At 34.7% G+C, this 26,982-nt stretch overlaps 3 protein-coding genes and 1 long non-coding RNA gene across 7 annotated transcripts in view; 3 read left to right on the forward strand and 1 right to left on the reverse strand.

The window, feature by feature from the left end:
• The first annotated feature begins 42 nt into the window (after positions 1-42).
• Positions 43-2,891, forward strand: LOC108949320. The gene is made up of 3 exons (XR_001974666.2): positions 43-130; positions 187-239; positions 308-2,891. It is a non-coding gene; the product is annotated as an uncharacterized LOC108949320 (long non-coding RNA).
• Positions 2,892-2,936: 45 nt separating this feature from the next.
• LOC100184609 lies at positions 2,937-17,207 on the forward strand. 2 transcript variants are annotated; one of them, XM_026833807.1, is made up of 12 exons: positions 2,937-3,126; positions 12,747-12,926; positions 13,351-13,486; positions 13,548-13,642; positions 13,946-14,107; positions 14,472-14,672; positions 14,931-15,019; positions 15,278-15,385; positions 15,551-15,625; positions 15,681-15,720; positions 15,979-16,158; positions 16,610-17,207. In XM_026833807.1, the coding sequence occupies exons 2-12, from the start codon at positions 12,905-12,907 to the stop codon at positions 16,729-16,731; spliced, it is 1,230 nt and encodes a 409-aa protein (XP_026689608.1). In that variant the 5' UTR covers positions 2,937-3,126; positions 12,747-12,904; the 3' UTR covers positions 16,732-17,207. The 2 variants fall into 2 exon arrangements, with proteins under 2 accessions (XP_026689608.1, XP_002129521.1); XM_002129485.5 differs by lacking the exon at positions 2,937-3,126 and adding an exon at positions 12,155-12,305.
• LOC494363 (receptor tyrosine phosphatase-like) lies at positions 3,453-10,439 on the reverse strand. Of its 2 annotated transcripts, XM_009859652.3 has the most exons (21): positions 10,284-10,439; positions 10,115-10,222; positions 9,769-9,876; positions 9,348-9,705; positions 9,134-9,292; positions 8,841-8,916; positions 8,712-8,782; positions 8,303-8,454; positions 8,148-8,241; positions 8,018-8,088; positions 7,824-7,958; positions 7,608-7,736; positions 7,362-7,510; positions 6,754-6,889; positions 6,556-6,659; positions 6,162-6,294; positions 5,897-6,025; positions 5,485-5,625; positions 4,935-5,071; positions 4,245-4,380; positions 3,453-4,025 (listed from the first exon to the last, which is right to left on the reverse strand). In XM_009859652.3, exons 3-21 carry the CDS (start codon positions 9,847-9,849, stop codon positions 3,945-3,947), a joined length of 2,472 nt encoding a protein of 823 aa, XP_009857954.2. In that variant the 5' UTR covers positions 9,850-9,876; positions 10,115-10,222; positions 10,284-10,439; the 3' UTR covers positions 3,453-3,944.
• Positions 17,208-17,273: 66 nt separating the features above from the next.
• Positions 17,274-26,982, forward strand: part of LOC100177602 (tectonin beta-propeller repeat-containing protein 2-like) — a 12,587-nt gene continuing 2,878 nt past the window's right edge. For both annotated transcript variants that reach the window (XM_009859901.3, XM_026833804.1), the window contains exons 1-20: positions 17,274-17,577; positions 17,996-18,124; positions 18,443-18,574; positions 18,998-19,155; positions 19,282-19,550; positions 19,858-20,022; positions 20,388-20,437; positions 20,674-20,787; positions 20,892-21,140; positions 21,391-21,550; positions 21,930-22,018; positions 22,279-23,064; positions 23,381-23,464; positions 23,668-23,767; positions 24,086-24,226; positions 24,676-24,822; positions 25,182-25,270; positions 25,572-25,677; positions 25,989-26,143; positions 26,566-26,703. In XM_009859901.3, the coding sequence (XP_009858203.1) occupies positions 17,371-17,577; positions 17,996-18,124; positions 18,443-18,574; positions 18,998-19,155; positions 19,282-19,550; positions 19,858-20,022; positions 20,388-20,437; positions 20,674-20,787; positions 20,892-21,140; positions 21,391-21,550; positions 21,930-22,018; positions 22,279-23,064; positions 23,381-23,464; positions 23,668-23,767; positions 24,086-24,226; positions 24,676-24,822; positions 25,182-25,270; positions 25,572-25,677; positions 25,989-26,143; positions 26,566-26,703 (3,468 nt within the window). In that variant the 5' untranslated portion in view covers positions 17,274-17,370. The remainder of the gene's footprint in view (positions 17,578-17,995; positions 18,125-18,442; positions 18,575-18,997; positions 19,156-19,281; positions 19,551-19,857; positions 20,023-20,387; positions 20,438-20,673; positions 20,788-20,891; positions 21,141-21,390; positions 21,551-21,929; positions 22,019-22,278; positions 23,065-23,380; positions 23,465-23,667; positions 23,768-24,085; positions 24,227-24,675; positions 24,823-25,181; positions 25,271-25,571; positions 25,678-25,988; positions 26,144-26,565; positions 26,704-26,982) is intronic.

The raw sequence follows: 26,982 nt of genomic DNA on the forward strand, positions 1-26,982 counted from the left end.
ACTGAAACCATTTTAAAACCTATTGCATTGTCGATTTAGGATTAAACTTACTTGTTTACGCAATACCGGGTGGAATCATCGTACTTCTCGCTATTCTTCTGGTTCTGGGGTTATTATGTCACCGACGAAGGTAGAAATCTTACATTTATAATTTACTGTGTTTGATGTTGAGTTATGTTTTGACAGAGTTTCGCCAAAGAACGCCAAGTCAAATAACACTGAATATGCTGACGTGGCAGGTAAATACAATCTATATGAACCTTTCATTAAGTGAGCACTAAATTAATTGAAGTCACATTCCGTACAGCACCGCCCGAATACGCAGTAATAAAAGACGCACACAGGGTTGTGGCGTATGAAAATGTCCACATTAACCCACAAGTCGTTTTGTACGAAGATATGCGGTAATTTTTAAAGCCAAAAAAATGGAACTCTGAATCGCATGCACTCGTTACCGTACAAAGTTTTATACATATGTGGGCTGGGGGAAGATGGGACATCTTTTTATTCTTTTTTCGTCCCATTTCATGGTAAACAAAAAACATTCAAAGAATTATAAACATTGTATTCTCACCACTCCCATGGACCACTGTTAATTGTTTAAAACACGATCAGGATATTTGGAAATTATGTAATAAAGGTGTTCCGTCTCCCCCACCCTGATATAGCTTACACACGCTGCGTACAAAAACAATGTTGTCGTGTGCATGTCTTCCTACTTATTCGGCCGAACCGAAGTACTTGGTAATCCTTGTCCGGTGTATCTTGCCGCAGGATGAAATACATGGCCGTCTACCAACACTTGTTTCCAGCGGCCATTCGATCGTTAGTTTCCCCTCTACATGTTACTGTGAACAACTGTTTTGTGATCCACAATTTTCTAATGTTTTACAGTGTTAAGTGTATTATATTGAGTTTCATTGTTTAAACTTGTGTGTAGTTTTAATTATTTAGTTTTAACTGTACCAGTGAAGGTCTGAGAGCAGGAGCCATATACGTTATTTCTGTGGCATGTTTCTGTAATTCAGTGTGTAAATTCCAGTTACAACTGCATGCAGTATTGAGCTATAAAAAAGTTAGTAGGATTATTGGTCAAAGCTGATTTTTTGATGCATTGTGCTGTGTATTTTTCTCACTTCTTTTAGTGCAACCAACTTGTAGTTCTGTGGGGTAAGATGGGATACCGTCAGCAACTAAATCCCATATTCACTGATCGCGTTTTAAACAACCAACCAAGCTATTTTATGGTTGTTAAGATACAGTTATATAATTTTGAAAATATTTTTGTTTAATACCATATTGGACAAGAAAAGAGAATAAAAATATATCCCATCTTACCCCACCATATACATACACTGCAATTTTGCGCTTACGTTATTTGGTTATATAAGTTAAATGTGCTTTATGCAGAATAAATTTTGTGTGTCTGAATGTATTTAAACTCACTAGTAATACATAGTTTTTTGATACTTCGCACACATAGTTGGAAGTATATGAATATAGCACTGTGGGGGAAGATATGGCACCTATAGCACACTATATTAAAACATCCTGGTGTCCCATCTCCCCCCAACCTACTATAACCTACGTATACTTGCTATACAACTTGGTGAAGTACTGAAAAGCTGCTCTTTGTTTAATACCAAATTGGACGTAAAAAGCAGAAAAGTAAGGTGTCCCATCTTCTTCCACCCTTGCTATAAATATGCCATTGCAACGAGGTGTACTGAGCATAACCTTTGTCGGCCCCCGTTTTAACGTCTTGTAAAGATCGCCTTCATTTAAACGTCTTGGTCGGCAAATAAGTAAAACTTCAGAGATACTCTGTTAGATAAGTTGGACTCAATAAATATCTTACGTCTCGGTCGCGAACTTCTCAAACCTTCAGACGTCGAAAGGTGAATGCAAACAACAGCAGGTATGGCAATCAAAGCAAACGAGACATGTTGTCCCAAATGCTTGTACAATACCCGGGATTGTATTAAAAAAATGTCATGAGCACTGTGTGTCTTATATATAAGATTTTTCAAAGGCCACAACATGCGGAAAAGACCTTAGTTTTTACCTAGAGTGCACGTTTCCGGGAAGTACTTGTTATAAAGGCAAGAGTTATGTACAGTATTATTCGTGATGATTAACCGACAAAATCAATATGTATACTGCCTGGTGACGTAACAGTGCATTGTGTGACGTTGTTTCGAAAATTAATTGTTGTTTGAAATTGAAAACTTGGCGGTAAAGTTTTTGCCACAATGTGTGTTGTTATACCTATTTTGGTAACTAACTTCTATTAGAATGGTTGTGATGTTTCTGCAGCCGAAAGCTTATTGACCTACAGGAAGCCCCGCACGTACCAGTGTTTGCTAGATGACAATATGTCTCGATAGAAAATAACATTTCGTTTGCCTGTTCAGCTTGTTCTATTAAAAAATTATGTTGGGCCATTCGGGTTACCGGTTTTCTGCATGACTTATTAGCTTTGCAGCACGCCTTTTTTATTCATTAAAGATACCTTACCGACAGAACACACAAACGTGTAACGTTAAAATCACTGTTTCTGTATTTATTTGATGTTCATTTGTGTATTTCTTTTTTTTTTCGTTGTGTGACTTTTTAAGTCTATTTTCATTTTTTTCAATCACTTCGTTTTCCTTTAATTCTTTCTCGGGGCAATTATTGAATCGGCGTATTTTGCATCCCGCCAGCGACTGCAGGCATGCTGAGACGTATAGCTGTTTGGAAAAGCGAGATCTCTCTCTCACTTTATACTGTTTACAGCTATTTGATTTTCTGCTTTTTTAACATAGACTGTTCAGTAGCCTATTCTGTGTTTTTATAGTGCACGACTTTATGTGCGTTCACTAATTATAGATATTATTGTATTTTAGTAAGAAAATGTTTGATATTATTGGCAAAATTGTTGGTAGATTTAGCGATAGGCATTGCAACACGGTGTCTAAACCCTTCAACAACTTTTCGTTACAAGCAGCACTGACATGCTATACAATAAGACAATGAAAATGTGTTTTGGGGAAGAGAGCAACGAAGTCAAAAGCAAACAACCTTCAGTTCTGAATAAAAAAATACGTGGGATGCTAAAGGAAATCTGGCTGGATTAATTAATAAGTAAGTACTGCAATAATAATACATCATTATATAGCCTATGTTTAAATGTGTCATTTAACTGCAGATCACATTGTGTCATATTGCATAAAAAACTGATTTTGAAATGCTTTTTAAATAGGCAACTGTTTGGAAACAGAAATAAGTTTCTTATATCATTTCTAGTTAAATAAATACGTCAACGTTACCCGAGTCCTTCCCTGCTAACACATAACTTTGGCTCACACTACGTCGGTTTCAAATCTGTTTATACATCGCCTATACATTACTGTTGTTTGTTCTGACCTATACATCTGACTTATACATCGCCTATACATTACTGTTGTTTGTAAGCTTTGAAAATTTATTCATAGGCTTTTATATGATAGTTTTAAAGAGGGCACTCAATTTGAAAGGTGTTTGTACAAGATTAGAAAGCATTTCCGCATACAGTGCAAAAAAGTATAAATTTTTGGTTTGCTTTTTAAGTAAAAATAATAAACAACCATGTTGACACGTCCCAGTAATTTAATAAAAAATAAAAAACGAACTCTGCAAAAATTAATCATGATTATTTGAAAATACACAGTGCGTGATTAAAAATAAATGGTGATTGCTTTTGAAACTGCAGCATGTTCATAAACTGCAACAAATAAAATTACACTTATGACACAGCTTTTATATTATATTAATACTTTTTGGGGAAATATGGCAATTAGCTACAGTTGAAATATATTCAAAAAACATTTTTTTACTATAAATAATTTACCAAAACGCATTAATCCGTGCGTATAATAAAATATTCAATTAATATATGATGGCACCGTATTTTCAAACATTTCTCAACTTCCAATAGAGTTCGAATAAACATCAAAGGTCGACACGAACTCCACCAAACACTGATAAATAAATCTGTATAAAACCTATAAAAAATAATATTAATTTATTTCCGACATAAAATTTTCATCAAAATGTTTAAACAAATCTGCGCGCTATATGCGTATATATATATAAGTGATAATTTGCGAGCGAGTAGGAAGTTTTCGAAAGATTGGTATAACCCGGAATGATTAATGGATTTAATTTTAACCCCACCACGTTCCAACAATGAGTTTTCTTCTATTCATATATGGCACAAATACCTCTGTGTTAACCATTCCCTGTCTCATTTCTCTCATGTCCTTCACTTGCCATGGAACATCAATCTTCCCTTCCAATTTTGCTCTTTCTATTAAATTTAAAACGCCGAAGAATACCCCGGTCCGACCAACGCCATCACTACAAATAACACGATAAAGATTTTATATGCATTATTCCAATTAACTAATAAAGATATATAGTACTGTGGGGCAAGATGGGATACCATAGGCAAATTTAAACCCCATGTTTCCTAATCATGTTTCGAACAATTACCAACGCTATTTTAGATCGCATTGCTACGGTTATATAATTTGTATTTATTCTTTGTTTACTACTAAATAAGACGAGAAAAGAGCCTGAAAACATGTCCAGTCTTACACTACCCTACTATATACTGGTGGGCCCAAAACGCGGAGTTAATCTGTACCGTGGTTAAAGAGAATGGATTGGCAGTTGGCATGTTTACACAGATTGATATATACAGTATATAGTAGGGTGGGGTAAGACGGAACACCTTTAGCACATAATATCCAAACATCCTGATCGTGTTTTAAACAATAACCAACGGTCTGTGGGAGTCGGGGATACGGTTTTATAATTTTTTGAATGTTCTTTGTTAACTACCAAACGGGACGAGAAAATAGATCGAAAAGGTGTCCCATCTTTTCCCCGACCTATAACATAATATTGACCTGCAATAAACAAGGACCTTGCCCGACCGATGCAATTTTGATTTCTGCGTTTTTTTAATAAGTTCCAAAACATCGCCGCAGCTTGGTATGGAGTTAGGAAGCCAATTGTCAAAGTGATAAAATCCAATTTCAATTTGCTAAAACAGTTTTGATTTTATAATGTACTTAATTTAAGCGTTGAAAAATCTTCTACATCTCAAAAATAGGTGTGCATTACTTTAACGACTTGGTTACCAGATATAAAATTTAAAAAATGTGTTCTTTAAATTGACCGCCACCTCTTGATTTGAAAAAACGAAACGTTTTGAGGGCGATAATAACTTTGTATAAAGTGATGTATTTTTAAAGGTATTAGGCGCTACTGAAGAATCTTTAGGTTAGCCCAAAAAAGTGGTAGAGGTTGGTGGTGTATCAGTTAGGGGGTAGTGACTAGTGGTTGTAGAGGCTTAGGGCTTGGGGGTTATACGGGTTGGTAGTTAGGGGTTAGAAGTTAGCCGATAACGTAGGTGAAGGATTTTTCACTAGCACGATAAAGTAACAATTCAATTACCTCTCCTGCTCCATGAGAAAGATGCAACTCTCGTTGTTTGACGTCATTACCCGCGTCACTCTCCGTCAGTAACTTTACAACAAAGTTATCGAAATTCCAAGTTGGTATTTGTAAACTCGGCATGCAGCGGTGCTTTGACTCCTGTGTTATCAATTACGAATGAGTTACTCCGGTTTCAGTTAGTACGTAAAGATAAATATTATCTATAAATAGCATATTTGATGTGCGATGCTTGTTGCTGTGGGCATCAAGTTTAACGAGAATATCATTTACCGTGAAGCCGTGAACTGAACTCTGACGTGATTTATGGAGAAATAATCGAACTCTGATCTTCACCTCAATCCCCATGGCGTGTCACATCAAATGAAAGACCTCGCCCACGCAGAAAAAAAAACTTTCTAGTGTAAATTACCTCACTTGATGACCTCAGTGACACGATCGTATGAACTTGGTTTGATAAAACAGCTCCCCAAAAACCCTTTATGGTTGCCTCTGTTGGTCCATCAGCCGCTATCATTTCTGTTTTAGTTCGGTCGTAGCTCTGCATTTAATTCACATTATAAATCATTACGAATCTGGTGCTACGAACACGTAACAGACAAATATGAGCACCAGATTAGGGCCAGACTCGCGGAAAGATAACTCAGTATCTTATATTAAACGCAATGGAAACTTGCCTCAATGAAAGACGCGTTGTATTTGGAGGCGGGGGCAAATCTATCATCCATTATTCGGAAGTGCTGTATAGTGTGTTTCTCACGAAGCACAACACTATTCAATTTCTCCATCTCTCTTGCATATCCCTGCATTCTGTTGATAACGAACGGTGGAGTAAGATTTAACATGCTCATATTCTCTTTTCTTCTCCCATTTTGTAATAAAAAGTTTATTTACAGAATTAAACAACCATATCCTCACGACTTTAGAAAAATCTTTGTTTAAACGATCGGGAAATGTGGGATTTAAGTGATAACGGTATTCTCCAATTGAACTATTCTGCCTCATAACAAGACCCATGTTAAAGATAATGGACAGAATTGTGTGATGTCTCAACACATTTCATTCATATACCTTTCTAGTTCTTTGATTCGTAAACCTAAATTTCCAAAACCAACTTCTGTAGTTCCAAGAGCGTATTCTTCCGCCACGAGCTTGTGCAGCAGCATGTATTGTTTCTACAACAATAAAAGGGTTGCATAAGGAAATATACGTCACCTGCATACGTTAGTCGTTTTTTGAACTATCAGTATACAGAAATGAAAATTATACCTCCGTTTGCACCATTTCTACTCTCTGTCTTCTCATGCCCAGAACAGTTTGATAAACGTTGACGTTGTCCTTCTGATTCATCTCCATAGTTAAGCTATCAAAAGCAATGAAGGTTCCAGTTCGTCCCGCCCCAGCACTACAACCGAAAACGACTAGTTAAGTTAATGTACTGGTTCATATGCATGCTATACGCTGTTCGTGTAGAATCTCATAACGGATGAAGTATACTACTCATGTACAGTAACTTTTATTCCCTCACTTGATGACCCCAATTAACTTTTATTCCTTTTTCTAACGTGGTTTCATTTACTTGTCTTCTTCCATTTGGTGGTAAATGAACATTTATAGAATAACCGCGGCTCGGGACTTTTAAAGGGCGTTGTTAATTGTTCAAAACACGATCAGGAAATATGAGATTTATGTGCGAACAATATTCCATCTTACCCCACAGTATACTGTTGTAATTCTTTGAATGTTCTTTATTTCCCAATATACCAAATGGGACAAGACAAAATAATGATGTCCCATCTTACCCCAACCCACAATGTCGGATTTAACAAGTTTGGTTCAGCGCCTCCTATTTTAAGTTTATTATTTGTGTGCAATACCTGCAATGAACAACAATTGGTTTGTTTCGACCAAACTCTTGTTGCTTTCCCAGTACAGCTCGCTTAAATGCATGTAATCCCGAAGTCGTGATTGGCACACCATGGTCCGGCCATGTCGTGTAATGAAACTGCGTAATTTGTCTTGTCGCCTGCAGTACAAAATATAAATTTCTGTGTTATTAGCGAAACGTGATGTTACGATGCTTGTCTGTCGAAAGAAGAATTATGTTTACTCATATTACTCACACCCCAGCGCGTCATTGTGAAACTTCTTGCAGTAAAACAGCCAAACACTTCCTCCTGTGTGCACGTCACTTGCATTGAGGGGTAAGACTTAGTTCCATTGTAGTCTGGCCAATACTTTTCGCACTTTTTCTGCGTTCAAAATGTAAGAATAAATTGTGATTATTTTCCACCCATGCAAAAAAACTTAGTTGCCACATGCGTGTGATATTTTCTCACCTTTCCGTTTTCAACCAATTTGGCCAACATGACAATAACAGATGATTCTGTTTCCCAAACCATCCTCCAAAAGTCCTGTTCGGTTCGAGGTAGTGGCCCTTGGGTAGCAATGTATTTCTTGGGTGTACTGTAACACTAAAAATACCATTTAAACGAATGTGTCACTTTTTAAACTTATACAGTAGCCTACATACGTCGATATAATTAGCGTTTATATAATCATTTCGAGTGCCATCTTCTGCCAGAACAACCCTTGTCTGATCATCTGTACAAAAAAAACAAACTTAAACAGAGCGTTTGAATTAAACTTACGTTATAATTTACACGGAATGATATTCTTGAAGCGATTTTTCACTTTATTTTCAGGAAGTAACGCCGCAGTAAGGTAGGCGTCGTTTCTCATGGTCAATTCTTTCAGCTATGTATAAAAATACCTCATGTCAGAACTTCATATGCTTATATCTGCACGCGTAGCTTACCTCATCGAATTGTTTCCCTAAAGAATGGTTTCCTTTTGCTTTTAAAAGAACGTGTATAATAGCCGGTAGTTCTTTAACAACGATCGCATGGCTTTCGTTGCCAGTTTCAGTTACCACGTTTGAATACACTACTTCCACGTCTGCTTCTATTACTGGAAAATTGGAGAAACCGAGTTAGATATACCCGATATAGAGTACTGTGGGGGAAGATTGGACACCTTTTCAGCACATAATATCCAAACATCGTGGTCGTGTTTTAGACAATTAACAACGGTCTATGGAAGTCGTGAGAAAACAATTTACGATTCCTTAAATATTCTCTGTTTACTACCAAAGGGAACAAGAAAATAGAATGTCCCATATTGCCCCACCCTACTATATATCTAATGTAGGATTAATCACGTTATACCTTCATTGGATGCCGCATCGTTGTTCCCGGTAACAGCAAAGCTTACAGTTGTGTCTTTATTTTTATCTTTTCTGCAAAGAAAACCTCGTTACATAATACCATGGCGCATATCATGCTTTTTATATTTACCGCCATTTTATAACAAGGATTCCAACTATAAGCAACACCACCAGAGGAGCTGCTATAGCAACTGGAATGACGTAACCTTGATGGAATTACGTTTGTTATTTTTCAAACATAAGTTAGATTAATATAGTAGGATGATGGGAGAAGATGGGACACCTGTAGCACACAATATCCATGTTTTAAACATTTAACAACTTTTTTTTTTTTATTTACTACCAAATGAGACAAGAAAATGGAATGAAAAGGTGTCCCATCGTTCCCCACCCTACTATATGAAATAAACATGCTTTACTCACCAACTTTACCATTCATTGGAGCTGTCTGGTTCACATTGGATATTTCGCAAATCAAACCAGCAAAGCCAGGAGGACAGTTGCAGTAGAAATGACATCCGCTCGCCGTGCAATTACCACCGTTTTTACATTTTGAGGATGAACATAAATCTCCCCCGTTGACTAAACAATAATCAAATTATACGACATGCGTTGATTTAATAAGTAAACAACCAACCAAGTTTCTCGCAAGCATATCCGATTCTCCTGGTGCAATTCTCAGCAGACCAACTTCCATTTACAGCAGTTGATAAACAACCATCGTGAGTCATAGTTGATGTATTGAAACCATCAACGTTGCTACCATCTAACCATTTCCACGACGAATTGCTCTCTCTACCTCCCAACCATAATGGTTGGGAATCCATCCACAGCTGGTTGTATTGGTTAATGATGACATTCGATTGGTTCGACTTAATGATGGCAAGTTCTGCTTGAAGTGAGTTGCATTGTATCTTGGCCTCTTCATACGATTTATTTGAGAAGGAATTTATTAATATGGATTGCACAACCGTTTCCAAAGTCTTGAAATTTCTCTGAATTATCAACAAATACATTGTAAGAGAATTGTGCCAACCTCGCTTCAGTTTAAAACTTACCTGTTTCACAACTTCGTCCACTGAATCCAGGTAAACATGAACACGTAGAATTTCTTTTAACCTTGTTGCACGTTCCTCCATTTTGACAAGGGTTCTCAGCACAAAAGTCTATATAATTCGAAATCATGAATCGTGAAAATAAAATGTTCGTATTTTCAATTACATAACATAATTTTTTATTTAACTTTCCGTAGACATTAGCGAAGTTTATAAAATTTAAAAAATTATACGAATAAAAGGGAAACGACCACAAAACGACAGTCGTTAAAACACGCTACGGATAAAATTGTGGAAAATAGGGTCAGTTAAAAAGGTGTCTGTTGAACCAAAAATACACGAATCTTACCTATGCGACAATTTTTCCCTCCATAACCAGGTTCGCATTTGCATTTATATTCATTCGTTTTTCGAATGCAAGTACCGTTGTTTTGACAACGATTCGGGAAACAAAAATCTTTAACAGGAAGTAAGAATATTAATTGTTAAATAAATTTTCATCGGGCCAACAGTTTTACCATTTTCACAATTTTGTCCGCTGAATCCCTTTACACATGAACACGTATAATTCGCCGGTATTTTGTTGCATGTTCCTTCATTCTGACAAGGATTCGAAGCGCACAAATCTGTAAATTAAAGGAAGTAAAAACCACATATATCCAGCAGCACACAAGAGTGCAGCATTCACACCTGTTTCACAATTTCCTCCGATAAAACCAGGCGGGCAATCACATCTGTAATTGGTTTCCATGGCAACACAAGTTCCGTTATTCTGACATGGTCTCACTGCACACAAATCTATATAACATGAAACAGGTTAGTTGACGTTACTGTACTAATATTAGAAGTAAACGGCCCTCCATTTATAATGGACATAACTTTATGAAATATGTATTCGTCCGTATGTATGTATTTAAACACCTAAATCCTGGCATATAAGTCAAACGCGTGCCGGAAAATACGTCATGGCAAAGCTTATACGTCATAGTGGATTACGTCATGATAGCTTACACGCCTGCATACTTACAATGTATTTAGTTGGCAGATTTGACTACAGTGCTGTAACCGTGTTTCGTAACTATAAGCTGTGGTTTATATCAATTAAAATAACTTGTAAAGTAAAAACAACATTTTTGTGTGAAAACAATTAATGTTTAAGCTTTGTAAGCATACCTCGTTGACAGATGTAATACTTTGTTCGAGTACAATCATCGTCTAACCATCCTCCTTTAATATTGTTGAAGGGGTTGATATAATTATACGGTGTCATTGCTGCACACAAAGTGGTTCCTAATGCCCCATTTGGTTCGACACCAATCCAGTTTTGATAAATATCGACTGATCCAGGTTGAGGTAATGGAGTTCCATCCCTCCATTTCCAATCAGTAACAGCTGAAAGATAAAATAAACTTCACTTCCCCACGGGTAAAAGTTTAGAAGTAAATCATGTTATATTATTTACTTGCTTGACGTCGACCACCGATCCAGTATCCCGTGGCCCAAGGTCCGATCCAATATGGAAGGCTAGAATCCAAGTAAGGAGTAATAATATCCTGTAAAGCTTTATTTCTTATAATAACCAAGTCACCAGATATAAGCTGACATGCAGTTTGGGAAGCATTGTATGTTTTCCTTGTGTTGAAGAACAGAATCTCACTCCCATTGTAAACTGCTCTGTTAACTGAAACATAAATCATTACTTTACATCTTCTGATCTAAACCTTTAATTTGAAATCTTTTAGCCCGCCTACCTTGGCTATTGGCGTTTTGAACAGCGATTAAAATATGAATAATAAGACTGTGAAGCACATTAAAGCTCGGCGGTTTCATCCTCTTGTGTTGAAATTGCCTAAATGAATCATAACATGCCGGACACTGTTTGTATATCCCAACCCGGAACTTCCTTGCTTTCGTACCGCGTGTGTCATTATCCGCGAAAGCCCAACCGTTATTTAATGTCCTAATTTGGCTTTAATAAAATATAGAACTGCAAGGTTAGATGGAATACTGCAGTTGGCATTTAAATCCTACATTTCCCGTACGCGGTTTGAACAATTAACAACGCTATTTAACAGTCGTGAAGCTATACGGTTATACAATTTTTAAAGTATTCTTTGTTTACTACCAAAGAGAAAAAGAGTGGAAACATGTCCCATCTTACCCCCATCCTATTATATTTGTGTTTGCGGTAGTGAAAACAGTTGTAGAATTTCAGACAAAACATAGCAATACGAATAGGCGTAGGTGTTGTACGGTTGATACCGAGATTTTGCCTCTATATAAGTTCATGTTGTGCCAAGTCACGACCCGGTGTTACCATTTTCACTACACACAGTATTATATTGTTTAATCATCATCTCACGCCGTTACTCACGGCGAGTAAAGAACAAACTGAAACAGATCTACATGTTAAATAGTACAATCGTTACGTGTTTAATCTATTCGTATAGATACCACAGCGAGGATAATAGTCACTATGTTTTCCTTGTATTTTGTTGTCGTTTTGTTGATTAATTACTTGGTGCTCGTTACTTCAAAGAGTAAGTTATCGATTAGTGTACTAGTTGTTTAAATAGGTTTTATGCTTTCGTGTTGCTTTTCGCAAAAGTATAGGCTTATTTCAAAGGCTGTTTATAGATCAGAGTCGTGTTTAATCTAGGGTTTCGTGGAAGCATTATAACTCAGCATGTTGCCGCGTTTTCTTTGTTTTTGATATGTTTCCTCCGTCGCACATAATTTACATCATTAATGTGTTTTCGTGCATAATATTATTATAGAGTTCTGTGCGATAAGATGGATTATCAGTAGCACATAAATCCTATATTAACAGATCATGTTCAAAAAATTGACAACGCTATTTTAAAGTCGTGGGGCCACGGTTAATTAGTTCTTTAAATGTTATTCGTTTATTACCAAATCTTATTATACAAAAACATATATATCATCTTACCCAAACCTACTCTATATGTGTTTTATCACAGCGGAAACAACTTGCAATGTCATTGGAATTGGAAACAGTTTTTACTCCTTATCTAACGACAAAGTCACTGGCAACACTGCATCGACCAGATGTTATTCTGTTGGTGGAAGTCTGGCAACACTGGGAAGTCAACCAACGATCCAACGGCTTGAAAGCTTAATGGGACAGACATACGTATCAAGTATATTGCGTTAAATTTTTATTTATATTTTAGAATAAGGTATGACCGAGTTATAATATGCACGAGTAATATGCATATACTCATTTTTTATAAAATGCAAAAATTACGACACATTTTTTGGTAACTGTGATGAAAATTTTGTCTTCCAATGTTTATGTAAAATAAGTAAATATATAAATAGACAACTTTAGCGCATAATATCCAAATACCCTAATCGTGTTTTAAACAATTAACAACGGTCTATGACAATCGGAAGGATACGGTTTTATATTCATTTGGATATTTGTTTATTAGCGAATGGGACGAGAAACCAGAATAAAAAGGTGTCCCATCTCCCCCTGCCCTACTATATAATAAATTTAAAATATGGACTGCAGTCGTACAATCGTTAAACGCAATACTAAACATGGTGACTTGTTTGCAGAACTTCAGCGGACGTGGCTTTTCTATAATTCAACTGACATACAATTCTATAAATACGCACAGACGCCCAACCAACCGTGGCCGTGGAAGCTTGCGACAAGGCCCGGTGACGTGACGTACATTGACCTATATACAGAGTAACGTATACTAAAATCATCTGACTTACGCATATATATATACATTGACCTTATTTTATAGGCCAGTGGGTTTATTTGAGGACAAGATTTACTTCTGCAAGTATCCAAACCTTAATCCGATAGCATGGCAGGCCTACAATGTACCGTGCACCAATGGTAGATATGTAGATAGAATTCATAATATTTTTTAATTTGTTTGTAACTTATTTTTATAAGATATAGTAGGATGGGGTAAGATAGGACTTTTTTTATTTCTTGTCCCATTTGGTAGACAAAGAATATTTACAAAATTGTGTAACGGGAGCGTCGTGATTCTGAGCTTTGTTAATTGTTCAAAAGTCGATCAGGAAATATGAGATTTACGCGCTCATTTCACCCCAGGTTCCATTTTACCCCACATAGTAGCATATCGACTGGAATGTTGTAATTCCACATTCGCGTTGTTATGTTTATTTTTAGGCTGGTTCGATGACTTCATATTGTATGGATCTTACAAACGTATTCTTGGGTCGAAAACGTATTTTATTTTCTCCAATCCGGAGTCTTGGTCGGTTCGCCTAACCAATGTAAAGAAATCTGATTTTTTGTTTCCGATTTACGTTGATGCAATGTATGGTCCAGGTAATAAGTTTTAATTGATTTGAACAAGTGGTTTTTCGAGGCCCATGCAAATAAGTCTTAAAAACAAATAGTTTTAATCACTCATAAAGTTGCATATACGTGGTAATAAGACGAGGTGTACATGAAACAGAACCCCAGTGTTATAACGACTGTCGTTGCTCTCTCTGTATTTAATCATTTACATTTGTTTACAAACCCCAACAGTGAATACAGTATTACAAATTCTTGACAACTTTCCGTTGAGGAATAAAATGACTTTATGTGTCGATTAACTTTTCAAACGTTACATATACTCTATAAAAACTTAATTTGAATTATGTGACGTCAACTTATTCCGCTTTTATACATTCTTGCATTGACTCAGAGACGCAAGTTTTCCTCGGAGCAAAGTCCTTGAACAACGTAAGCGGGTGGACGTGGCCGAAACAAGGGAATAATTATAACATCTTACTTCCTGTGAAGCCAGAGTGTCAACGACTAGCATGGTATTACGGGTTGAACGGTTGGTCTCCGCGCGCCGTTGATTGCAACACCACCAGTGCTTACTATGCGTGTCAAATTCAAGGTTAGATATAGGCCTACATTATTGTGGGGTCAGATGGAATACCGTTAGCACCTCAATCCTTTGTTTCCTAATTCGTGATTGTAACAAATTAACAAAGCTATTTTAAAGCTCTGGGTTTTCAGTTACACAATTCTGTAAATATTCCTTGTTTACTACCACATGGGACGATAAAGGAGAATAAAAACTTGTCCCATCTTACCCCACCCTGCTATATTTTGTTTGGGGTTTGTGTTTTGTCTAATAAACGTTTCGTTACAGTTGATATATTTGCTCAAGTAATTGATTGCTCTTCAGTGAACGTCTCCTGGTCTCCAACAAACACATATAGGAAAATAAATCAAATCACGGTATGTTTCATACATGGCCTACTAAAGATATATTATATTTCTTTTGTTGATGTAGAGTGTTGTAGTCGAGTCGCGCAAAGAAACACAACATGTATATACTATTAAATACAAATGTTGCTCCCTATTGCTCTGTCTTGTAACTATATGCAGTACATGAAAACTAATAAACTATGACCTAAATATTGTATTTGAACAAATTTTAAATAGCACTTTAGTCTAACTACTAAGATCTCAAATGTTTTTAACGATATATTCCAGGTTGCTTTGTATAACTCGCGTCGTTCATATTCGCGAACAACTAGGTTTGATGCGCTCAATGTCATTTTTGTCAACGTGGCAAAAGATGGAACAAATTATACAATAAAGGTATTGTATTTAACCGTTGAATATATAATGTATTAGATCATGAGTATCTATATCACAATAAAGGTATTTTACTTAACTAGTGAATATGCAACACATTAATTAGATCATGAGTACCTATACCAAATACTTCTTTTGTAATGAACCTGCACCACATGTATTTCACAGGCAACAGTCTCCTGGCCCAATTGCCCTTCAGTGATCTATGCTGTTTCTGAGATAAGGCTAACACCAGAAAACCAGGTTTGTTCTTGTGCTGAAAAATTTATAAATTTTTCTTACTTTTACTTAATTACAGAAATTGCTTCAAGCTCCATGTCCTACAGATCCCATTTCAGGTGTGTTTTTTTTAATATATAGTTGTAATACAGTCTCTTTCTGTTATATTTTTTCTGATATATATTATTGTTGGGCGATATGGGACAACTTTAGCTCATAATATCCAAATATCATGATCGTGTTTTAAACAATTAAAAGCTGTTGGAGTCGTGAGGATACGTTGTCCCATCTTTTCCCACCATACTATATAGTTAGCTCCCATAGTACTCTTATATATTTCTATAGACTTGGTATTCAAGTTTACCTAACCAACACAGTTTCAAAAGAAATCCTGCTGGGTCTGTTAGTTGTGGCAATTGTATTGTTTATTGTCGCTTTGGTAATTGCGATCGTCAAAAGAACCCAAGAGTCAAAAAGTTCCCACAGCGAAGGCAACAACAACCAGAGAATAATGAACGATTTTTACTTGGATCCTATACCACATGTTAACGGAAATGGTTAGTGGTTATCAGACATGCTTTCCAGGACTAGAGTTAACGGAATTATAAGTTAAATGCAACGAAATTATAAGTTAAATCCGACCACAAGGCAAATAAACAATGCAAACTGAGCTTAAATTCTCTCGCAACGCCGAAACTGCTTTTAATTCCTTTAGTGGGTTTCGGCTGCAATTCAGCTCTGGCGAATTTTATTGCTATAGGGACATGGCCTATACTGTGGGGTGAGATGGACACAGTTAGCACATAATATCCCATATCGCCAAAGCCTGTTTTTAAACAATACTCGTGCGGATATACGGTTATACAATTCTGTAAGTTTTCTTTTTTTACTGCTAAATGGGGCGAGCTAAGAGAATGAAAACATACGCCGTCCTACCTCAACTTAATATATATCTTTTTAGTAGGAAATTACCAGTGTAAATAGGTCAAAACTGAAACTTTTTTACAGGTTCGGTACAACATACAACAACGTACCGTGCGAGTGTATATGAAGTCATGAAACCGAGCGATAAAGGGATTTTGAACGTGGAGGAAAATTTATACGAACGAGTTGCTGAAAACCTTGTGTGACTTAAATAAAAGGTCTCTGTTGATGAATTTCCGGTTTAAACATGACGGCTTAAAAGATTAGGGAATTTATTTTGATTAGACGTCACGTGAAGGGGTTTTGTTGAAGTTTAATGTCCATGCTTTTGAATGTGTATTTGTTTAAACTAGAAATACCCTTGTTTGTTGTTTGTAACATATTCCATGATTTAATAAAAACTTAAACTGTAGCCTAGTTTACTTAGCTCATGACTTGTCTTAAAAATATTACAATTATTTCGCCGGCCGCTGCGTTCGAGATAAGTTTCCCCGATGGGAATGCACCGTCTGATCATGTGATTCACGTGACGTAATTGACAACTGAAATCGTCAGACCGTGAATGACCTTACTACTCCTTTATGTTGTTTTGTAGCAATGTTTTGCGCATTACTGTGCGTTCATTTTACTGTTGCTGAAAAGAAAACAGTCATGATAAACACTGTACAGTGCTTGGAAGCAATATTTGTGTTACGGTTCATATTCTACTTAAGATTTTCGAGATTAAAAGCTATGTTTGTTTGTGAATATGTGTAAGGTACTCACTTTTCGATCTAATAGGCCTGAAAAATATAGGCTATAACTATTGCAATACCGGGTGGTTGCTGTTTATGCGTTGAGCAGTAATGGAAGGAGACATTCTGTGCCAACGCCCGCTTGCCTACGATTTTCTTGAGGCTACACCATCAAAAGCTCAGTTTGGTTTTAAAAGTCACAACATTCAAGTTACCTGTTTTCATGTTTGTGAATCTCACATCGTGTTTGGAACTGACAAGGGTTGTGCATTTCTTCATAGCAGGAGAAATGGACACATGATGCAACTTCTATCAGAGGTAAATAATTTGATATCTGTTTCAGCTTTGATAACTTTTGTTTCTGCTAGGTATAGCGGCTGCGCTTATTTATTAAATGTAAATATGTTTAACTATAAGTGTGTTTATGTTTTAACAACTTTTTGTTTTGGAGATATATCTTGTCATTTTCTTATTTTCTATTTTATTAATTTACCCTTCTTTAATCCAAAAGGCAAATAAATTTTATTACTTTTCTTGTTAAAAAATGTTTAGTCCTACTAATTTGTAAGTATACGAATATTTTAGAAAAAACAACATATTTTTATATTTGGACTCAATTTTCTAATCTTAAGATGTTTAACTGTATAGGCCTAACCATTATACTAATGAAACTACATGACTGAATTTAATTACATGTTTATTTCCTAACCTGCAACAAATTATGTTTTTTTATTAGGATAGAAAGGATTTTGTTAAAACTGTTAGATTATTATCTGGAATTGAATGTCAAGTCGCCATGGGAACAAGTGATGGTAGAGTGATTGTGATTATATTTTCAAGCACAGCTGATGGTGTTGCGAAACAGGTAAAATGGTTGACACCTGTTTTTTTAAATGTAGTCTATTTATTATCCCACCCAGTGCTCTAGAATAGCGCTTGCCAGACTTTTTGCTTACAACCTCTTTTAATTTCCAAGTTTCTGCGACCATGCCTTTTATCTAATAGGTTACTTATTTCTGTTTTATTCATAAGCGTGTTACAACGACTGCCATTTATTCGTTACTACCCGTATTATAGTTGCTACCCGTATTATAGTTACTACCTGTATTTTAGTTACTACCTGTATATAACTTTTCCAATCTTATATCAATATTTTTTTAATACTGTAAAACTTAATTTAAAGGTTCGTAAGTTTTTCCTTGGCAAGCTTCACCCATCCTCAGTATCATGCATGGAATGGAGCAGCAACGGAATGAAGTTGTTTTCCGCTGATGCTTTAGGTTCAATCTATTGTACCAAGGTGGACACTGAGGCCGTGAGTTTTCCAGCATAATTTACATTGATTAATATTTAAATTTTTAAATAAATTTCTATTTTTAGTAAATTTTCATGCTTATGTAGAGATATTTTGCTTTTTATCTATTTTTTAAAAAAAGGTTTAAAATTTAAATAAAATTAGAGTATAAATAAACTTGTTTTAAGTTGACGTGGTACTATTACGTCAAAGCTTTTTATTTATTGGAATATGCCATCATATTTGTATATTCTTTCGAATATTTGTTTACTCATATGTTTATCAAAACAAACATATAATTTATTGGAAAATGTATGACATAGATATTTGTATTTGTGTATATTCCAACAACTCTGTAAAGTAACATCTATACTTAAAAAAATATTTTAGTTTCTCATTATTTAGTACATACCTTTGTGTTTAACTTCATGTATAATATTATAGAACAGTTGTCATGCAAGTAGCATATATCAAGAAACCAGTGAAGTCACACAACTGGAGTACCGACACAAAATCTTACTCATTTCGACCATGGAACATACACTGTTGTACAACACGGATCAAAATATATTCACTAATGTCGGTTCGAAGCCAATTCGAAAGTAAGTTTTGTAGATTGGCAATACAGACATGGTTGTTGTTTTATTGCTTTTAATTCCAATGATTTTATAATGAATCTATGGTTTAAATCTCACAAGCAACACAGAAAGTAAATAATGTTATTACAGGGGGCCATACGGAGGTTGCTTTAACATTAACACACTGGTGGAACGCGAGTTGAAAGTATTTGCAACGCGTCCAAACCTGAGGTTTTGGGTTGCTGATAATACTGGTAAAGTCCTCTCCACCGTGAAAATGAAGGAAAATCTTCAGCAACATAAAAAGTTAATCTCACTTGAAGAAACTTCAGATGAGGTTCCACAATCTGTTGATCAGAGTAAACTACAGTTGGGAAAAGTTCTTCATGTTGGAAAACATTGTTTTGTTACTTTTACAGGTATGAGATTTCCTTTTTACCTTAATGTAGCATGTGTATGTGTACTGAAAATGGAACAACCCTGGGCCCTGGCCTAAATAAGAGGTCACCTAGAACCTTACCTATATAGAATTAGAAAGAGTTTTGCCAAATGTGAAAATCTCTGAAATAGGGAAGAATAAATTTGTGTTAACACTCTTAGACTCGTGTAAATTTGTAAATTCTCATAGAATTCACGATTTCTTTATCTTTTTAATAAATGTAAACCTAGTAAAAAAATTTCTGCTTTCATCCTACAATCTACTATTGTAACCTTGACAATTTTCAGATTCCACATTGTGTGTGATAAACCATTCATCAAACGCAATAGTTGGATTGATTTCAAACTGCACAGAAATTATGGACGTAGCTACTACGTGTGATGAAATATTTATTTTGTCCTCAAACAGAAAACTTTATAGATTAGCATGGACACCAGATCAAGTTTACATGGGTATTACTTAAATCTGCTTTACTTTAGCATAATAAATCCTTTTGTTCTTGGGTAATGGCCTAACATTGGCCTAAATCCCAGTTCCCATGGTGTGCTTAGCCATCTGGCCCCACCAACATGAAATAAAATTATTTTGTTGTAACTAAATTTTAAACTAGTTAAACTAAGCTCTAATATGTTAATTTTTATCTCTCTCTCTCTCTCGACATAGTTTTTTTACAAATATGATAATAATTTATTACAAAAATAGAAAATTCTTTTTTTGGGATACTATTTATGTTTTATGGGCTTAACAATAGGCAAACCTGTCACAAAAATGCATTTTCTACCGACACTTCTGAGTTGCTAACACACAAATGTTTCAGGTAGTAAATCACACAATGCACATTCAAGTGCAACAGAAACTTTCAAAAAGGTCAGTTCGAATGTTTTTGCTTCTGTTATATTAAATATTCGAACTCTTCAGAAAAGTGGATCAATTAAGTCTAATTCATGTAATTCACTACTTTTGAAACAGCTATTTTATTTGTTTTTTATCTATTTTTTTAGATATTTAATTTAATTTTTTGCACTTTGCATTTTTATTTTTTGCATTTTGAATGTTATATCTTTAAACACCTTTATTACTTTTTAACATTTGATTTATGCAAGGATATGAAAGAATCGTTTGCCGACATCAGAAGCCATCTTTCCCCATATGTTGACACACTACAGTTAAAGATGGCAAGCAGTGCTGAGCAATTGACCAACAAACTACAGTCCCAAGTAAAATAATAGTTTTACTGTGGATTTAACTTTAAAATAAAAAAACTGAAAAAAATTATAAAATGTGAAACAGAATCATGAAATACATTACATTTACTTTAAAGGCAAAAACTTTAAAGAATAAAGTTTCGTTCCTTCCTGTATCTGACCTTGCTGGAAAGTTGATATCCTCGAACCTTGAATCTGTAAGAAGAGGTAGCAATGTATCGGAGGTGGTTGAGCTGTCACGATGTCTTGAAGATTCTCCTCCCAAGATCAAGACAACTGATGAAGATGTCGTTCAACTTGTGATGAGAGAACTTGTGGATCAAGTTTGTGAACTGAGAGACCAAGATGAGTTCCTACGCTCACAGGTTGGAAGTTTATTTTGTTTTATTTCCTTCTATGAAGGTGAGGTTGTACATTGCACACCATGGGTTCTGAGATTTATCTTTTGTTTTTGTATTCACACATGCATTTAATTTTTATTTCCTGAAAAAAAAACTCCGCAAAGTTTACAAAGCCATTCCAATGAAACCAGTGTTGTTTATTATATTAACTTTTTTCCCCGATGTAGTTTATCGAAACAATTAAGTTAAAAGTTATTTCGATGTCACATTTCAGGGAATTGTGACATCACAAACACATTCAGTTTACCACGTGGTTGACACTACAGCCGAACAACCTCGAAAATCTTTCTTTGATGAAGTGGAGTATTTTGCCAGCAAAGAAACTGAAGACATTTTATTTAGTTCGAAAATTCGTAAAAAGAAGCATAGAAAAGGTGGTTACATCTTTCTGTACAATTAGGTTTTTATTTATCATTTTTGTTGTCAATTATATTGAAGATATAACATACAAGTTTTTGTTTTACCTGTTCAACTCATGCTTTTTTTAACTTTTCTACTCATGAATCATCAATACAGTTCTTTAACAACTTAACAAAACATGCAATAAGGAGCAAAAAATCTCTTCTTTCGTTTTATGTGCTCTTCAACTGTTTTCTATTAAACCTAAATATTTTGCTGGTGTACCACCTAGAAGACCTTCATGTACCACAAGTGGTATGTTGTCAAAACTCTAGAAGCAGTGAAGATATGATACAGATTAACTGATACCCCAAATTCAGTTTTGTTTTTAATTAGGTTTTTTCTTTACTTCAGGTTCAATCTTGCATCCAGTCGAAATATCAAAAGTTGAATGTGATGTTGTTGGCAAGTCAACTTTAACCAGTGACCTTCATTCTGTCCAGGTTTTAATTTGTTTTTTTTTGTTTTTAAAAATATAAAAATGATTCTATTTTGTTGTATATCAATTGTAGCCTTTGAAATATAATAATACTGAGTTTATTATTTTAACGGAAGGGTGCTCTTAATTGGTACGACTCCCAATAATTTTGGATTCGTATGCCACTGATTTGGGTGTAGACCATACTTGTTCTAAGAGTAAGAGCACTATTGTAGAAATCGTAAGTTGGTAAAAAGTAAAGATTAAAACACAATGTTTTTCAAGACATTAAAAGACAACCGGAAGGAAAGTTTGTTTTTTAATACGGAGGAAGATCATACAAACGATTCGGATGAATTTGAAGTTGCGATATTTAACGATGAGACTCATCTAGAGCACAATTCAAGAAAACCAAAAAAGTGTGGAAACGAACACATTAAGAGTGAAAGCGCAGAAAAACTGTCCCATAATGACATTGACACAGTTGAAAAACCCTCACAGATTGATCTAGTTTGTCACATTGAACGATCTCTTGATATTAAAGCAGAAAATTCGAATGAAATATTTCCAGAAGAATTATTTCTTGAAAAATGGCAAACTTCGGCAATTGAGAATGATTCTGTTTGCGTTAAAGATGATCAAAATGGTGTAACATCATCTCATGATCCCACTAACCAATATACAGAAAGTCCAAGCCACTCTCAAGATATTATGAATCACACATATGATCTTAACGACTTTCCTGATGACATAGAATTACAAACAACTCAAAGAAAAACAAGTGAACATGATGAATTCTTTCAAGAGGACCATACTGATGATTTGGAACAATTTTCACCTAAAACTAAAAAAAGTTTTAATTTTGATGAAGTAACAGTTAGTAAACCAAAAGAAGAAAATGAATTTGGTTTAAAAATTGACTCTGACGTTTTATCTTCCATCCAAAGTTTAACTGAGAGTTCACAGCCTGAAGAAGAAAGTGAATGTTTACAAAGTTCAATAAGTTTTGATATTTATGCCGTCAAGGACGGAGATCATGATTTTCAAAGTGAAGAAGAAGAATCGGTCCAGGTTCGTTAAAACAATTTTAATTTTGTTATAGATATATGCGCCAAACCTGGGGTGGCAGAGTAGGCAAGCCTACCTTAAAAGTTTCTGTGATGCAGTACATCAGAAAACATTGCCACTATATTTGTTTTAAAAGAATGTGCGTCCAACTATCTCTACCTGCCCTGCATTTAAAGTTTAGTGCCTATGGTTGTATTATTGTTGTTGTAGATAAGTTTTCCATCATACATCAAACGTATTGTTCATTTTTTAACAAGATTTTTTATACTTCTTCTACAATTCTATGTTAAACTTCTTTCACCCTTAGTGCTTTTTTTAGGACAACTTTCCAGAATTAGACGATGATGTGAAAAATACAGTCAGTGATGAAATAATTGGACAATGTGATGAGCAGAGTACTCAGGTTATATTACAAATATTCTGTTTCTTAAGCTTCCTATAATGTATATAATAATAAGTCAACTGTTTCTGTCCCACCATTCGACAATAAATATGTCATTCATTCATTTATTCATAAAGATAACACAATAGTTGAGTGAACTTGTCCCAAGAAACAATACCTTTTTATTTTTATAATTTTTTGTATTTTTATTTCAACCGTTTCAGTCAGAAAATCTTCTCTCAAGCGATGTGGTTCGAACTGCATCTGCATCAGATGTTTGGACAATACATGTCACTCCTAAGGACAGCATAATTAAACTGGCAGGTAAGTAAAATATGAATGATAAAGGGACATTTACTAATTCTTGTGTGGAGGGCAAATGAGGCTATATGCCATTTATGAGTTGCTACCATGTGTGTAACTTTTTGTAGGTGATTGTTTTAACTTTTTGCATGGTTGACAATTTGCACAACCCATTTGTGATAATGAGTTAAAGCAAAAACTTTCTGGGAGCCCATACACCTACAATGGTAGCAGCATTGGACATTGAACTTGGTTTTCTTTAGTTTCGATGCAAGTGACCCAACCACTAAGCCACTCTTATAAATATATATTTATTGTCCTTTACTTTCATTCTTAAAGCCTCCAGCTCTGGGGATACCATCTGCCATGTTGCTTACGGCAACAATGTTTTTGTTGCCATGGAAACATTGAATAATGAATATAGAATGACGTGGAACAAGTTGGAAAAGTTGGCGACTCAAGTTTCAATATCACCATCTGGTATGTTTGGTTTACAATAATGTAAAATATATTTGCAAAAGTTAGTTGGGGAAAGAGAATAATTATTATATGATCCATTGTTTTTCCAGAATCCTTGTTAAGAAATAGTTTTTTTTATATATTTGTAATGGTTTTAATGTTATTGTTTAGAAAGATTTTGACAAGCTTTATTCTTTCATGGCTGGTATCTATTTTGATAAAAAAAAATTCAATTTTCCAGTTTTTGTTTTACTTATGCTTTGTTTAGTTATAAAAAAAAGTTTTAAAACAGAATTTTCATACAAATAAAAAGTATATATGTGTTTATAAAAAGTATTCTACATGATACCGCTATTGGAAAAGCATACATAATAATATAACTGAAAATAAATTCTATGTAAATACATTGTCATTCTGTTTGTAATTTGTACAATTTCTAAAAAATAACATTTTGTTTCTAATTTTTTTAGGTGATGTAGTATGGATAGTAACTACCCATAGAGATGTCTATGCTTCTAAAATCAACCGAAAGCAGAATAGTTTTACTGACTGGGAACTTGTGGCAAGCGGCAGCCATTTTGTTTGTCTCACTGCTACAGATGGTTGGATAGCATCAGGTAGATAAATACTTGTTAAATTTTTACACTTGTTTATATTTATGTCATCTTTTTTTGAATTGTTTGCAATAAAAACTTCAAAATATTTTTTGTAATAGTTTTTGATGTCTTTAAATTAGGTGACTTACAGAAATTTTTATCAATTGACAATATATTTCACACAAAAATGTTTCACATGTGTTTAAATGGGATAAGGTTTAATGTACATTTTTTTCTCAATTTATAATGCATGTTATAAATGTGTTGTGTCAAATTGTAAATTTTGAGTTGTTTTATTTAGTGTAATGGAAACAGATCCAAATGATCTTAATCTTAACTAGTTTGATAATTCCTGATTTATTCCTGAAGAACTATTACAGGAGATAAACTGCTTCATATTTCTAATGTCAATTCTACTCAACCTTGTGGTTTAAATACACAAGAAATTGAACTGGATGGTGAATTAAAGGTAAAAGTTTCGTATTTGGTAACTCCTATGCAAGCACGAGGTGTATGAAACAGAATACTTGTGTCACAACGACTCTTCTTACCCCGCCACATGAGAATAAAACAAGTTTCATTCATTCATTTTGGTTCTCAATTTAAAAAAAATGGAAAAAAATCCTACTAAAAACACTAACTCGGTTGCATGTATGGTTTCTTGTAAGCTGGCACAATGTGTATAAACAGAACACCCGTGTTATATAACAACTGTTGTTACCCCAGCATACAAGGATAAATTCGTTTTCATACTCTTTTTTTTGCTTTAGATAAGTCATATATCAGTAACCAATGAAGTTATATGGTTGTTAGTAGACGGTTGTATCTATTGCAAGTCACTTCATATGTTGGAAAATAATGAAATATGGAGAAAAGGTAAAATGACTAAATGTGTGAGTTTTTCAGGAGCGTTTAGTGTCTCACACTGTACATCTATATTAGTGTCATATATACCAGGGTTCATTGGTAAACAATTTTCTGTTGGTTCTAGAAGTTTTCATGAAACCTAATGTATTTAGATAGCTCTAGCAATGGCTTTTACTGCTAACAAGCACAACCTTATTCAAAAAATAGAATAAAAACATATTAAACATACACTTCAAAATGTTCGAATCATGTCTGCTAATAATATACTGTATAACAGGATTTTTTTAGAGCAATCTAACAAAGTAGTTCCCATTATTTAGTAAACAACCCGCACTCATTAAATGGTGAAGACCTGAAAGTTAAAATGATCACATCTGATTACAACACAACTATGTGGGGGGTGGATGAGATTGGCAACTCCTGGTTCAGGTCAAAGGTCACACATAGAAATCCTAAGGGTTGTCACTGGTGGCAGGTAAGGGGAATTGTTGATGCGTTGTTTATTTCATAAACTAGTTTATACATATTTTTTAACTGGTATATTAGTTTCTGGCATACAATAAATCCACAAAGGAGGTATCTCTTTTTTGTGGGAGAGCACCTTGTTAGGGACCTGGATTTTGGCAAGATTTGGCCCATTACTGATTTGTCAAACTTACATATGCAAAAGTTTTGTCAGTCTGATTTATTTCTTGTTAAACTAAATGTTTTGTTTGTGTGCCACCTACTAGTAGTTATTCACTGCACATACAATAAGCATCTGGTGCTGGAAAAAATACCAGACAAGGTTAGGTCTAATCAATTGTTAAATAAAAGATACATATTTCGCCTAAATGGCATCTTAGTCTATTATTCAGATAGAATCTGCTTACTATTATTCTGTTTTATATTAACCAGGTTTATATGAATGAATATTTGTATGATGACCACAGAAGACTTCCGTTTCTTTCAATTCAAGTCTTACCAAAGATGCCATCTAGTATCATTGCAGCGGAGAAATATGCATCAGATGTTATTACTAACTCAATAGATAAGGTAAGTGTATTTACATGGTTAGAAAAACAAATATTTTATAATAAAAAAATAGTAATAATAATAATAGTAGGTACGAATACAGTCAGGTTTTACATGCCATGATTTTTAATTTTAACATATTACCATTTTTTAGTTTCCAATAGTATAGGTGGTAGGTAATAATTTCTTACCAAACATATAGTGTAGCCTACCCAATCATGGCATATTAAATATATGGCCTAGGAGTACAACAGTATCCTGGTGCTACTAATACCCTTTTTGCATGGTCACTTTTATGCG

This window comes from Ciona intestinalis, chromosome 3, assembly GCF_000224145.3.
Source record: "Ciona intestinalis chromosome 3, KH, whole genome shotgun sequence".
NCBI classification, from domain to species: domain Eukaryota; kingdom Metazoa; phylum Chordata; class Ascidiacea; order Phlebobranchia; family Cionidae; genus Ciona; species Ciona intestinalis.

Coding starts and splice junctions, on each gene's coding strand:
- LOC494363 (XM_009859652.3), bottom strand. CDS start 9,849: ATGGAGGAACGTGCAACAAGGTTAAAAGAAATTCTACGTGTTCATGTT. Junction 6,295..6,555: donor CGAATCAAAGAACTAGAAAG/GTATATGAATGA, acceptor CGTTATCAACAG/AATGCAGGGATATGCAAGAG. Junction 4,026..4,244: donor AGGGAATGGTTAACACAGAG/GTATTTGTGCCA, acceptor TATTTTTTATAG/GTTTTATACAGATTTATTTA.
- LOC100184609 (XM_002129485.5), top strand. CDS start 12,242: ATGTTTTCCTTGTATTTTGTTGTCGTTTTGTTGATTAATTACTTGGTG. Junction 12,927..13,350: donor GGGACAGACATACGTATCAA/GTATATTGCGTT, acceptor ACTTGTTTGCAG/AACTTCAGCGGACGTGGCTT. Junction 16,159..16,609: donor ACCACATGTTAACGGAAATG/GTTAGTGGTTAT, acceptor ACTTTTTTACAG/GTTCGGTACAACATACAACA.